Source organism: Amia ocellicauda, chromosome 17 (genome assembly GCF_036373705.1).
Source record: "Amia ocellicauda isolate fAmiCal2 chromosome 17, fAmiCal2.hap1, whole genome shotgun sequence".
Classification (NCBI taxonomy): domain Eukaryota; kingdom Metazoa; phylum Chordata; class Actinopteri; order Amiiformes; family Amiidae; genus Amia; species Amia ocellicauda.
The window spans coordinates 11,723,834-11,737,440 of NC_089866.1; the positions used below are offsets into that span (position 1 = coordinate 11,723,834).

The 13,607-nt window shown below is 44.4% G+C and overlaps 1 protein-coding gene across 9 annotated transcripts in view; it reads right to left on the minus strand.

The window, feature by feature from the left end:
- Positions 1 to 403: 403 nt before the first annotated feature.
- The window catches only part of LOC136713254 (rho GTPase-activating protein 17), a 57,009-nt gene continuing 43,805 nt past the window's right edge, over positions 404 to 13,607 (minus strand). For 2 of the 9 annotated variants that reach the window (XM_066690317.1, XM_066690318.1), the window contains exons 12-20: positions 13,195 to 13,276; positions 12,395 to 12,475; positions 11,592 to 11,705; positions 11,287 to 11,378; positions 10,463 to 10,619; positions 8,740 to 9,012; positions 7,183 to 7,352; positions 6,204 to 6,770; positions 404 to 2,456 (exon numbers count right to left, since the gene is read on the minus strand). In XM_066690317.1, coding sequence (XP_066546414.1) covers positions 2,329 to 2,456; positions 6,204 to 6,770; positions 7,183 to 7,352; positions 8,740 to 9,012; positions 10,463 to 10,619; positions 11,287 to 11,378; positions 11,592 to 11,705; positions 12,395 to 12,475; positions 13,195 to 13,276 — 1,664 coding nt within the window. In that variant the 3' untranslated portion in view covers positions 404 to 2,328. Of the gene's footprint in view, positions 4,796 to 6,203; positions 6,771 to 7,182; positions 7,353 to 8,739; positions 9,013 to 10,462; positions 10,620 to 11,286; positions 11,379 to 11,591; positions 11,706 to 12,394; positions 12,476 to 13,194; positions 13,277 to 13,607 lie in introns of all 9 variants that reach the window. The other 7 variants (XR_010804925.1, XR_010804924.1, XM_066690319.1 and 4 more) reach the window with 7 other exon arrangements.

Consider the following 13,607-nt stretch of genomic DNA (forward strand, 5'->3'; position numbering starts at 1 on the left):
CATGTAGAGGCCTCTACCCGATTCTCTGATCCAGATCATCCCAGGAGTGTTCTATGTAAACCCGATTGTCCACAGGCCATGAAATGAATATTGAATGATTCCACCTTTGTGACAGTGCATGTAGACCTTACACATACTCTCACCATAAGATGCCATCAATACTAGCAGTCCACTGTGGTTCAAAATGGTAAACTACTTTTCCCGCCCAAACAAAACAACTCCTACACGGCACTAAACCTTTAGTGTGAATATTTAGGTGCGTGTGTCTGTATCTCTAACTGGATAGACGTGCCCTGACAAGACTATTCCCGCTCACTTTGACTTGGGTTGAACTTGAAGGTGATCTGAAAATATAGGTAAAACACACTGAGGGTGACGGCCACAAAATAAATAACAAATCAGGTTTCTTTTTCATACTTTTTATTACTTTGAAATAGAGTATTGTTATTAAGCATTATTTTTGTAATATTTATAATCAGAAAGGAGTGGCTGAGCTTAAAAACACAGCCTTAACAATTAACATATATGAAGATCCTTGTTCATGTCAAAGCCTTTCCAAAAAAAAAAAAAAAAAGGAAAAAAAAAATTGAAGTGCACTTCATATAAATTGAGCATTAAGGCAAAAGGAAAAACTGACTACAGCCAAAGAGAGTATAGCCCATTCCTGTTATGATAACTTAAATACAAACTCATAAATACTCCTCGTAGGGTAGCCCATGTAACACACAGTAAGCCCTTAGGACCATATATGTGCCCTGCTCACAGAGAACAGCACAATGGATAACAGTGGAGTGAGAAGTATGCAGAATGTATATATGGAGCACTTCTGGCCTGATCCGGGTCTTTACCACTTCACTGCCGAGTCTTAAGGATTTCACGTTTTCTTATAAAAGAGTAACTTTTCAACACAGCTCAGTGGAAATGACAAATCAGATGCACACTCATAGTGGGCATTAAAAAAACATAAGAAAAAAAAACTAAGAAAGGCATACTTTAGCATCTCTCGTTTTAACGATCACGACCTCGCAGTGCACAGCACCCCTTTAATTTAAATGTGGAAAAGTAGCTACTTTAACCTTAGATACTGGTGGTAGGCTTTTGTATTAAAACGAGGTAAGCAGACTGGTCAAAGCTGCTTGTTAATTCTCACTAGAAAATTGGCCCTCCCTGCAGCACTGAACTTCCAATTAAGTCTATTTATATACAGTAAGTAGTTCCATATCCTGGTGCAATCACATACAATTCTTCTTTATTTCCTGCACCAGCCGCAAGGTTAAAAGTAAAAAAAAAAAAAAAAAAAAAACACGAAGAAAGTAAAGTCAAGGCCAAACGTTAACATTCACAACTACTGAACCCTCCTTACAACCTAGTAACTGTCCTCTTATACATATGAAAAAAAGGAAACACCAAAAAAACAAAAAAGACCATAAAAAATAAACAATTTGGCGATTATTTGCATGTACCGAAACACGCAAAACAGCAAATGCAAAATTAATCAAACTACTGAATAAAGGCTGCTAAAAAAATAGATTTGCATATTGCACACGCAGTCACAGGGAAAGTGGATGAAATGGGCAGAGAGTCGGCCTGTGACCTGAAGCGCTGAAAGAAGGCACTATAGCAAATCGAACTGACAACTGAGATCCTGCAGTCACCAGCACTAAGTTACTATGATCAACAGTATTTGGTTTCTATCTCCTCTCTACTCCTCAGTACTAACATTATGACGGTTTACCGACAGCAAGAAGGAATGTCTTTTAAGCAAAGGCCACCATCATTCAACAGCCACAGTTTTCCAAAAGTAGAAAAAAAAACAAGACAAACAAAAAAGTATATATACCTGTAGATACTCAAGGCTCCACACAGATTCCAGAATAGTGGCAAAAGATGACAGACATGAAAACAAAAACAACAAAAACACTGCTTTTTGTTCAATTCATACATCTCCATTGGATAGCAACCATCCCAGAAGCTGCACATTTCTCTTTGCATGTAGAGATTCAATATTGGTACTTAATTGTTTTTGCTCAGCGCCCATTAACGCTCAGCAGCACACTGCCAGTGCAGCTACAGGAGAGAAGGCTTTTGAGGGAATGCCCGTCCTGGTCTTGCAGTCTCGGGGTGATTGTCTGAAGCTCTTACAGAGGAAGACGAGGGGTTGGGGGGTGCGGGGGTGGCAAGTCTACCATCACAGAGATATGGGTTTGGAGGCAGGGCTGAGGGAAGGACAGGGAGAGGGAGGGAGGGAGGAGGAGGAATTGGTGGCGATTGGGCAGATGGAGAGAGCTGGCAGGAGGAGGGATTGGCGTCTTTTTCTTTTTTTCACCTTCACAAGGCAGTGCTCTCCGAGTCGAGCACAGGTTCCAGAGGGTGAGGCGGGGGGGTTACTGCAGGCGGCTCCACAAGGAGGTCAGGGATCAGGGCGCGCGTCGGCCACTTCACGGTGAACCCGGCATCTGCACAGAAACAGAGGCAGCCAAACACAGCCCATGTCAGCTCCCAGCTCAGAAACGTCACACAGGGGCTATTACAGCCCAATGGAAGGTCGGTGCACACTATTTAAATAGAGAAATACCACCTGGCTTTCATGAGATCAATAGTTTTCTTCTTTAAACTCTTCAGACAAGAAATAATGCATGGCCATCCATAGCTGTGTTAGGTTACTTAAGAGATCCGTGACAGAAAACATAGTACTTAGTATCAGTACGTATAGTATTATTATATGATCCAAACTAAATGTTTTTATCTAAATAAAAATGTATGTTTGGATCCATTTAAAAGTCTACTTGTTACAAAACCAAAAAAATAGGTTTCTTCTCCTAAAGACATAGTTAACCACTCAACATTATAAGTCAGGAAGAACACATGACACAATTCACCCCCTGCTAACAATGACTCTCACCCCCCACCTCAATATTATACAAGAAAAACACAATAAATACATCCATGAATAAATAAACGAAACATTGATTTTGTACAAACCCCTCAGTATTCCCACGGTACATGTAAAGGGCAATACCCACGGGGAGTTGAGACAGACAGCAGTTAGTTATTGTAGGCCAGTCCGTGCCAACAGGTTCCTGGGCTGGGCTGGGCTGGGCTGGGCTGGGCGATTGCAGAGTGTCCCACATGCATTGTTAGTCAGGGCAGCCAAGCGGGGTTAGGTCTCACACGGGTTAATGAGCACAGAGCAGCATGAGTGAATTCAAAACGGATAATTTTATGGCCAATCACGAGCCGGGGGGTGCTTACCATAGCCTGCCTCCCCAAACCTCAGCTCTTAGACAGAAGGGCAGGTCAGACATCTGCAAATATTTAATATTCAGCTCAAAATACCAGTGCATTTACTTTAAGACAACTACAAAATAGTGCTCTACACACACGTATGGTTCTCTAAGTCACACAAATTGATCTGCCAGTGTGGATCCATTAACTATAGCCCATTCTGATACAGACACTGATCTCCGCACTTGGTTGTCTACCTTGGATGGATCTGCTGCTTAATAATGACCTAACCCACCATCCCTTATCCCCGAGACCAGTTATATCCAGGGAGGAGAGGGGTGGTACCTGGATTAGGCTCTCTATGGCAGATCTTAAGGGGTACTGACAATTAGATTCAAAATTAAATTAAATTAATAATTAAAAAAAACATTCAGAAGATCGGTCACCCATGACAGCTTATCAATCCTCTGCTTTGCTCTGTAGACAAGTGACAGTATTTCCAACCTTCACCCGATTACATCATGCATCACATCAGAAAGAAATTTAAAGGACACTGATGATCAAACTGATTGAGGTACGGATGGGACAATCAGTTTGGGAAAATGCATAGGTTTTTGTATTCCTCCCCCCCCCCCCCCTTCAAGCAAACTAAGGGAGCTGGGATTACTGCGTGCAATGGCGTTCATCAAAACCGAAGCTGGGTCAGCAGGCGGTGACCGCAGGCAGGACTGATGGACAGGGACAGGGACAGGAAGACTCCGTTTCACTGCGCTTTCATCCCCTCCCCACTCACAACACTGCTCTCAGGTACAAAAGCATGTTTTTGCAGCATGCAATCTGGCAGTGAACACCACTACAGCATGCGTGTCAAGAGTGTGTGAAATACCACATGCTGGAATGTTTTTTGCACACCTAAAGCCACGACACTAGCTTCTAATGAGCAGAACGCTAGGGGGATGCTGCTAAAGTGCAAAGCAAAATAATGCATTTAAACTTTTGCTTTGTGGTGGAAGGCAGTAATCTGCTCAGAAAGGGAATCGTAACACCACTATACAGACACTCTCAAAGCTCCCGGTTTTGGAACATGAAGCAGTTGTTGAGATATTGTAATAAAATAACCAAAATAAATGCACTTAAATTTATACATATACATAAATGCATACACATAAAAAGCAGGCAACGTCTGTCTCTTCTGCTCCAGGGACGTCATCGCAGGATTTCAAAAATTGGATTGAACTCGTGGCTTGAGTTGGGGTTTAATTCTAATATCTGATATTAGGGAGTGGGGGACTTTTCCATTTGGGTTCAATGGCATGAACAACAATCTCTCTCAATGGGATCCAGGCCAAAGACAGGTTATATAGATGGGAATGTTTTTTTTTTCAGGGATTACATGAAGGACAGAGGTTTAGTGCCCGATGGCGCGCAAAACGCCATAAGCAAGTATGGGGACGGTGGAGGCGGGCGACGGTAACAGACAATGTACAGGGAGCGGAGAGCAGGAGCGATGGTAGCTGCAAATGCAAAATGTTGTCTCGTTACAAACCTTCCTGATGGAAAGATCCTTAACCTGTGGAGGTATTATGACACACAACTATTAGTTCACAGGGTACCCACAGAACACCGTTAGGGGTATACTAGACTAAGGGAGGTTATGTTTGTACAATGTTAATAACTAGGACGAGGGGAAGGTGAAACAGGATTACTTTTATGTACGATGGAGGAGGAAGCTGGTTTCAATTGCAATCAGGCTTGACTCCTCTAGGTTGTTGCCTTCTGCTGTCCTGAACAGAGTAGGTAGAAACTAAACAGCCCAGATCCGCATTAAGAATTTCGTAGGTTTGGCAAACTGAATGAATTTGCTTACTAATTTAAAGTATCCATTACGGTCAGCTGCTTAAGTGACAATTGAAGCGTACGAATTGACAATGAAACAAAGTCGAGCTATGGCGTGAAGACTGCTGTGCACTTTCACAGCGGCTGCTTCTTTCCGAGAACAAGGAAATGTCAGGCTCCCGGAAGCAAGGTTTGGCTTACGGAAAGAGTCAGCGACTGGTTTCTCCTCTTTTCGATCTGATGCCATCAACTGTAATTCATCCATTAAGGTGTTCATCCATACGTCAATCCTAAGTCACTTGTGAAAGCAATACCATTGTAACAAATCAAACCAAAACAGGTGGGGGTGGTGGGGGGGAACCTGTCGATTGTGTTCGAAGTTTTGTTCTGTGAAGAAGTGTTATAGGGTATGGGTCGTAAGCCAGGCAATGACTGAAGGCTGGCATCTGTCTGTTCACCTAGAGTCGGTTCCTTTTCAGCGGCGTTACATGTTAGCCTGCTTCTGCCACTGTAGATAATCACGTCTTTTGGTTTGATTTTATTCCTTTAGTCTGAGAAGCTTCCTCCACCATGTCTGGAATTGTCTGCTCCTGCCCAGACTGAACTCTCTAAGATTCACATGACATTTCTTGGTCGCATGAAGGAAAGAACAAAACACTCCTAAGTTTTTTTTTTCCGGCAACTTAAGCAAAAGGAGGAAGCAATCTTTTCCAATTCTGAGGAACAAAAACATATATATATACACAAACACATCTTGGTTTGAAGTAGTTCTTGTATAACTGCTCAGAGAACAGGAGTTGGTCAAGCTTCAACATTCAGCTCTGTTCTCTCTCACTTCTGAGCAAGATGCAATTAGAGGTGTGCAAGTGCAGTCCCACGAGGACAACAAATGCATCTGCTTTTCTTTCCATTGCGAGTTCTTAACCACTTCATTTAATTATTGACTAAGCTGGTCACAACTGCCATCTTTCTTGGGGTTTTTGGCAGGATACAGATTAAAGACAATTATAACCTGTGTGATCTTACCCTCTTGGGAATGAAAATTATACCAGTCTGACTCTCCAGAGAAACACAACCTTTTCAGAGGATGTGAAGTGGTGTCAGGGTGTGAATATATTAAATAGGCTGGACAGCTGCTTTACCTGTGATGATTTTGGAAGCGGTGTTGTAGATGCCGTTGGCGTTGTCATCACCGGGGTTGGGGGGCTGTGGAGGGGGGGGCACGCTAGGCCTGTGCCGGGGCTTGGGGACCGGTCTGGGGCGAGGTAGGGAGGAGGATTGGAAGGTGGAGGGGCTCTGGGAGCTGTCATGGGCAGCCGTGGAGGGTGGGGGGGTGTCGGGCGGTGTGGGCGTTCTGGGGGGAGAGTGTTCTGTGCCTGTCTCGGCGGCAGCTCCTGGAGTCTGGCTCAAGGCCTTGGGCTGGGTGGGGGGTGTGACCTGGGAGGGAGGCTGGGGGGGTGGGTGGCTGGGGGCCTGGATGGGCGGCTGGTTGCTTGAATGCCTGCGTGGCTGAGCATAGGGCTGGGTAGGGGATTGGACCTGTGCCGCGGTCTGATTGGAGGCCGGATTTGGAGGGGAGTGGCTGGAGGCAGGTTTGGGTGTGGAGGTGAGCGACTGATTGGTCCCTGAGGGGGCAGGTGTCTGGCTGCTGGCCTGTGCTGGGGGTAGGTTGGCTGGCTTGGGTGGGGCTGGAGCTGGCTTCTTGGTAGCTGCAAGCACAACACGAGGATTTCAACAATGAACAATTGTGCTCTGTGAAATCCGCCCTCTCCCACCCTTTCAGTCTCTCTTCCTCCTCCTCCATTGCCTCTCCCTCTCAATCCAACTCTCTCCTCCAACCCCATCTCTCTCTCCTGATCTCCATACCTTATTCTCAATCTCTCTGTCCCCCTTCTCTCTTTCTGCTTTTTCCTAATCCATCTCCCATTTTCTCCCTCTCCCCTCCCTCTCTCATTCTCCTGGCCCCCATAAACTCAACTTCTTGGAAAACTGACATCATTCCAACTGGAGTTTCAATCATTACATGATACATTCATGCAGTTAATCTGCAAACCTGACCAACTACGTAACTTTTTGACGATTGAGGATTTGAGGATTGAAAGCTCCAGCTTTGTCCCTCACCTCTGCGAATCATGTGAGGGCTTGGGGTCATGGATGCTGCTTGCGGGGGCCCCACGCTGAGCTGTCCCGCTCCCGCTCCTGCTGCAGGATTTGGGGACTGGGTTTGCACCCCCGTCTGCCCATTCCTCAGTGGCGGGGGCGTCGAGGTCTGCTCCTTCGGCTTCGATGCACTTAAAAAATAATAATTGGACAACTTCAGTCACTCTTTGCAACCTTAAAACCTGCTAATGTTGTTAAAAACAAAACGTAACTGCCTCCTATTTATCTTTTTTTTTTTAATCTTGTGAATTCAAAAGAAAGCGTCAGGGCGGCATGAGTTGTAAGTGCAAACAGTGGCGTGCATGCAAATCAAGGTGGCTGATGGGAGATTTCCCCCATCATGTCTTGTGCACAATGACCCTACAACACAAGTGTCCACCAGGTGGCGGCAGTGAGATTACAAGAGCCATGTCCTTGAAAAAGAGGAATGAGGGAGGAGAGGTTTACAGCAGGACAGGAAGGGTAGGGGGTGATGTGTGGAATCAGACATGGAGACATGCTCATGTGTAGGATCGGCCAGGATTTTACAACACGCAGACACATGAAAAGCATCCAGAGCCAAATGCCTTGGGGGGTGGGGGGCGGGAAGAGGAAGCAGCAGCAGCAGCAGCAGCAGAAGCAGCAGCATTTTTCAGATCCCGTCTGTGATTCAGTCTGCTGACAGCTTGACAAGGTAAAGGCTGATGGCCTCACGGGTTCAATCACATTTTCTCCTTAATCTGAAGTTTCTTTATGACTTTCGATGAGAAAATCAAATAACCTATTGCAATGCCTTTCAATGCCGAGTTCCCTTTTGTTCTATAATATGTATTTATTGCTGATAAATATCAGGAGACTTTTTCAATTAAATCACACAAATAAATAAACAGTGTAAAGCCAAAGCTGGAAATGAAATAACAAGACAGGGGGAATTTCCAACTCGGTCCTTTAACCATTTATATATAAAAGGAGCACTGAAATCACTCGTTTATTTGAAGGATACAAGTAGTGTTACTTCAGGCTGCCCACTGCAAAGCTCAGATCACAAACACCTCTCAGTTCTACTACACTCACAATTGAACCAATTTTTTTTGGAAATAATTGTACAAGTTATTAGAGCACTTCTTTGGGGGTAGTTTGTTTTGTTTGGTTATTACCACTAGGCCAAATGGAATAAAATAAACTGTACTGAATGCCAGGTTTGCATTAGTTGCAAGGAACGAAGTCAAAAAGGAAGATAGCATAAGTATTACCATTGGGGTTTGTGATTAGTAAATGGGTAAAAGTTTTAATTTGGTGCAAATACAGATTACAGTTCATTGTCAATTAACTTTGAATGTAAGGTGAGAATAAAGCTCCTGGCCTAATATTAGAAAAAGTAATAACACTTCTAATACACAAATATACTATAATACTAAATATTACCACTGAAAATAATAATAAATTTAAATACACAGAGTCTTTCTGGTGGTTATGATTTCTTCTGCCATCAACTCAAGACTGTGGCAGGGCTTACAGTGCCCTGAGCACAATCCTTACCTGCCGTTCTCAGCGATCTGGGCTAGGGGCTGCTGTAATGCGGCCACTGCCCCCACACCCTGCACCAAGCCTGATTGGCCGGCATCAGAGCTCCCCAGCACGCCCATTGGCTGAGCCTGCTGCTGCATCAGGTGCTCTGCAGCAGGCTGGGCCAGGGCCCCCCCACCAGCCTCGACTGGGGGCAAGGGCGGCTGGAAGGTGGGCGAGGCGTGCGGCTTTCTACTAAGTGTGTTGCTTCTACGTGGAGTGTGGTCCAAGAGTTTGTTAGCAGGGCTACAGAGAGAGAGGAGACAGTAAAGAGACACAGACTGTGATGGGCAAGGACAGCAGGCAGAGAGACCCAAGGCCCCAGTACAGCAAATGGAGGAAGTTATGGTACAGTAATGACAATGGGCAGCCGAGTCAGGGGTCAGAGCAGCTCCTCCCCACACACACTCTCAGCCATCCTCCAGTGCAGCTGCAGAGCAACACAAAGCAGAGCTGTCGTTCCAAAAGGAAGGTAAATTGCACAGTATAGTAAACAAATGCATCCAGGTGACTGGTGTCCTGGTTCTGCTCTGTTACTCTAACGGAACAACCAAGGCTGTATAGGGTCAAATCTGTAAACTTGGCATTTTCTTATTATTTTGCCATATTAAAACTCATAGCACCAGCATGAGACCATAAGGCTGCATTAAAAATAACTTTGCACCCTGACCGGACTTGGGGATGTGTTTATTCGAAACATTGAACGAAACCTCACGTTTACACATTTAAACTGATACACAGCCTTGGTGTGGATCAGTCGTAAGAATGATCAGCGTGACACCTCTGCAGTTTATACCAGTAGTGCATGGTCTGAGACAGCTCTGAGGTAGGGGTCAATCTACTCCACAGAGCAATATGCAGATCAGCTTTCAACCAAGGCTATTGCTTGAGGTCCGTTGCTTAACTCATTGAAGTGGTATAAGTGGAAAAACACCCAAGCTGCACCAATCTTCAGTACAAGTGGATTTTCAATTCCAGGTCGTGAAAACTTATATGAAGTGGTTCTAAATCCTGGTCTCTCTGTGTTTAATATTGATGCCATCACTATTTCCACAATCAGATTGTTTTAAACAAGTTGTGATTAGCAGCATTTTTTAAATCAATACATTTATTTGACATGCCTTATATTTTCTGTATTTATTAAGGATGTTACACAGGTCTGTAGTGAAAGCATAAAGTGGAAAATGACATTTACCCTGTAAGGGAATGACTGGTTTAAAGCAACACAAAACTCGGTGACATGTAGAAACCAAATATAAACAGAGTCATCTTCACAATGGGTTGCATCTAGCGATGTTAGGAAGATTAATATTTTAATTCCTTGATGTTTTTAGCAGCCTGTAAAGACTGTAAAGTAAGGAAACTGGTAGGAACTATAATTTGGCTACGTCTGCTTCCATCCACAATGTAGCATGTTCTGTGCTTGCAAGACCACGACTCCTCTCGAGTCGTGCAAGTAGTTGGGAAAACGGTTAAATTGACTATAGGAGTTGACCCTGGATCGAGGACTTTGCGTCAACTCATACCTTCAGTTTTAAAACAACCTTTCAAGCACTCATTTAACAAACATAGGCCAGCCGGTTTTCAGACAATCAGTGCATCTGGTGCTGTGATCAGCTGATATGTCCAAACTGAGGCGCTCTCAAGCTCCAGCTCTGTGTGTTGGAGGTGACGCCAGGCCTGTGCTGCACGGTACCTGTCTTTGCGCATCAAGTCACTGTCCATCGGAGCCATGCTGACAGGCCTTTTCCTCTCCAGAGTGCCCGAGTCAGAGTCAGAAGCCATCAGATGGTTGGTGTGGTTGGCAGGGGCTGTGGGCATGGCAAACATGCCCGACACGTTGAAATCCACCTCTGGAAAGGGAGAGAGAGCGAGAAAGAGTTACCCACTTCCAGTTGCAGGGAAGTAACACTTGTGGGCGGCTGGATGAGTTTTCCTGTTTTTAGAGAATGGTAGCTCTGTTTAACTTAATTTTAGCAATCTAATATTGTCTTCAGCGGAAGGATAGATATTGTGTAACTGTAGGCCATGGCAGATCAGACGCATAGCGATCCTGCTAAATAAAAGCAATTTTTAAATCAGCCCGGGGGTGGAGAACAGAATACTATCCTGTGTTTCACAGTTTTTCTTTTGGTGTAGCTGGCACATTTTCTTTGTAGCATTCAGCAGAAGGACAGAAACTGATAAAATTCCTTCTTCGGACACCACATAATGAAAGGTGAGCGAGCAGCAGGAACAGGAGCAATAGCGGTGCATCCAGTCTTGTAGGCGGTCTGGTTTGCTGAATTCTTTAAGCTTTCAGAATGTGTGCTTTAAATCAAAATTCTTGCAACAATATAGCCCTTGTGAATGTAGTTTTAGGAAAGACGTTGCATTCAGATTCTATATTGAACTAAAATGGATAAAGAAGAATGTGCAGATTCAATGTGGAACTAATTGTGTCCCTGAGGAGACACGCTTGGTCAGCCTCCCCAGATAAGCTTCATGTGGGGTCTCTGCACAGCGGGGGAAATGCCGTACCTCCAGGGAAGAACCAGTCGGCGTGCTGGATGATGGGCTCAATGATGGTCACCACGTGGACTGAGGTAGCTGCTGCCATCTCAGCCAAAGTCCTGGGGTATGAGAGAGAGGGTGAAGAATGAGCCAGTAGAGAAAAAGAGAATAGAGAGGGAGATAGAGGGGAAAAAGCAGAGGAGGGTAGGAGAGAATGAGGAAGAGGAGAGAGTTAAAGCCCCAGTCACCCAGAGCAACCACTACAGTCCCTGATGCAGGAAGTTACACAGGCAGGGGTTTTGTATCTCCTGACCCCTGCCCAGCCCCCTCACCCCTCAGTCTTGGCCCACAGCAGGTTGGGACCCAACACGATGGCGATGTTGCTTGGTGTCATCTTATTCACATCACTGTCTTGGGCCAGCTTGGCCAGAAACTTCACCAGATACCTGAAAACGAGGAGAAGAGGCATGTCACATCAATGTGCACTGTCACATCAAAGCACTTAGCTTTCACCGTCCAGGATGTAGGAAGTCTCTTACTGTACTTGTGTAAATTGTAATTGGAATTTGTAAAATGTATTATTTTGAATTGCTATGTTTTAGCTAAGTTGAATTTGTAATGATTGATGCCTTGTACTTCTCTTTATTTTTGCACTTATGTTGTAAGTCGCCCTGGATAAGGCCGTCTGCCAAGAAATACAAATAATAATAATAATCAATGCCCCACCCAAAAACACCAAGGCCCAAAACCAGGCACTTTCCCCAGCTCTAGTGATCCACACACCACAAGCACAGCTGCTTGATTCTGGTATATTTCATATATTAGTTATACCACCTACGATTTTGTAACGGAACAGTTGGCTACAATTAGCATCTCACAATGCAGACAGAGATGGATGCACTTATTAACTGCTAGCTCCTTTTGGAACATGCCAGGAGTCAATTGAGGTCATTTATGTATTGTCCAGCTGTCCTGATAGATAAGTCTTCATAGATTAAATGCTTCCCAGTCTTTCTTGTAGTAAAACAGTGGACATATTTGATTTCTCAGCACCACTTGCACAGTAAGACAGCTGGCTTTCATTCAAAGGCCCATTTTTCTTGTCTCTCTTTCTCCAGGTCTGCCCGACACCTACCTGAAGTTGGCCTTATTGTTCTTTGGCATGTTGTTACACGTCACCCAGAGAGCCTGGAGTCTCTTGTCTGGGTCTGACACGCTGGGAAAAAGACATAAAATGGAGGGGGGGAGAAATTCAATAATTTTGTTGTTCTATCCTATTGTCCATGTTTTTCATTAAGGGCTCTTGTTGCAGTGATTGCACATCAGCAGCATCAATGTGACTAAATAGAAGATGAAGCCTTTCAACTTCAAGTTAAATCAAGAACTATTACATGTGAGAAACGCAGAGTTTTGATTTAGGTCTTTGTGAAGACATCGCGACAAAGGCAGTTTAGGCATAATGCATTTTGGGATAGAACTATGACTGTTTGGCAGATGATTTGATCTGGACACTTCAGAGGTAGAAGTTTTTATTTTTATTTCAGAAACACAGTCTTTGACTTTTATTAACCATACCTGCATTAAAAACATACAATAACTTTCTGCAGAGGGTGATGTACCCCCTAAATAAAGACTGGGTGGAAGGTTCTTGCTCAGGTGAAATATGTAATGCGTTTCTTTTTAGTTTTTTTATACATATGTAAAGCATTTCACAGTGGGACTGGAAGACATTTGAGGAGAGTCTTGCATTAATACATTGCTATAGAAACCAGGATCCTAACTGTATTCTTACTATTTGCCCTTTCATCCAGTATTAAAAATAAAACCCTTCAGTATGACGCAGATTCTGCGAACTGTGAACACAGTTTAAAACTGCACTGAGGCCAGACCCGGGGTTTCAGCTCTTAAATAATGGGCACAGGCACAGAACCTTACCCGGATGCCTGTATCCATTCATCATACAGCTGGAAAGTCATCAGGGGCTCTGGCAGCTCCCGCAGGTAGGACTTCAGGGCGCCTGGGAAGAAGGGACATCAAGGGGTGAGTGAAGGTATTCAGAACAGATCTGCTTTATCCCTACAGGGTTCAAATACAGCTGTCAAATGGAAGAACAAACACCCCGGCTCGCCTGTCAAAATCCCCAAATGAATGCATCCGATTCCCTTTACAGAAACTAGCATCCTGGGGTCAACATTCTTTAGACTCGTAAGACACACTGCTGGAAGTCTCTTTAAAAGGTATGTGGAGCAATTAGCCACAGACGCTGCATTACACCAGCTGGTTCCAATCGTCACAACTACAGCGGGATAGAAAAAACAGTTTACAGCTGGTGTCGTGGCTGTGGTGCC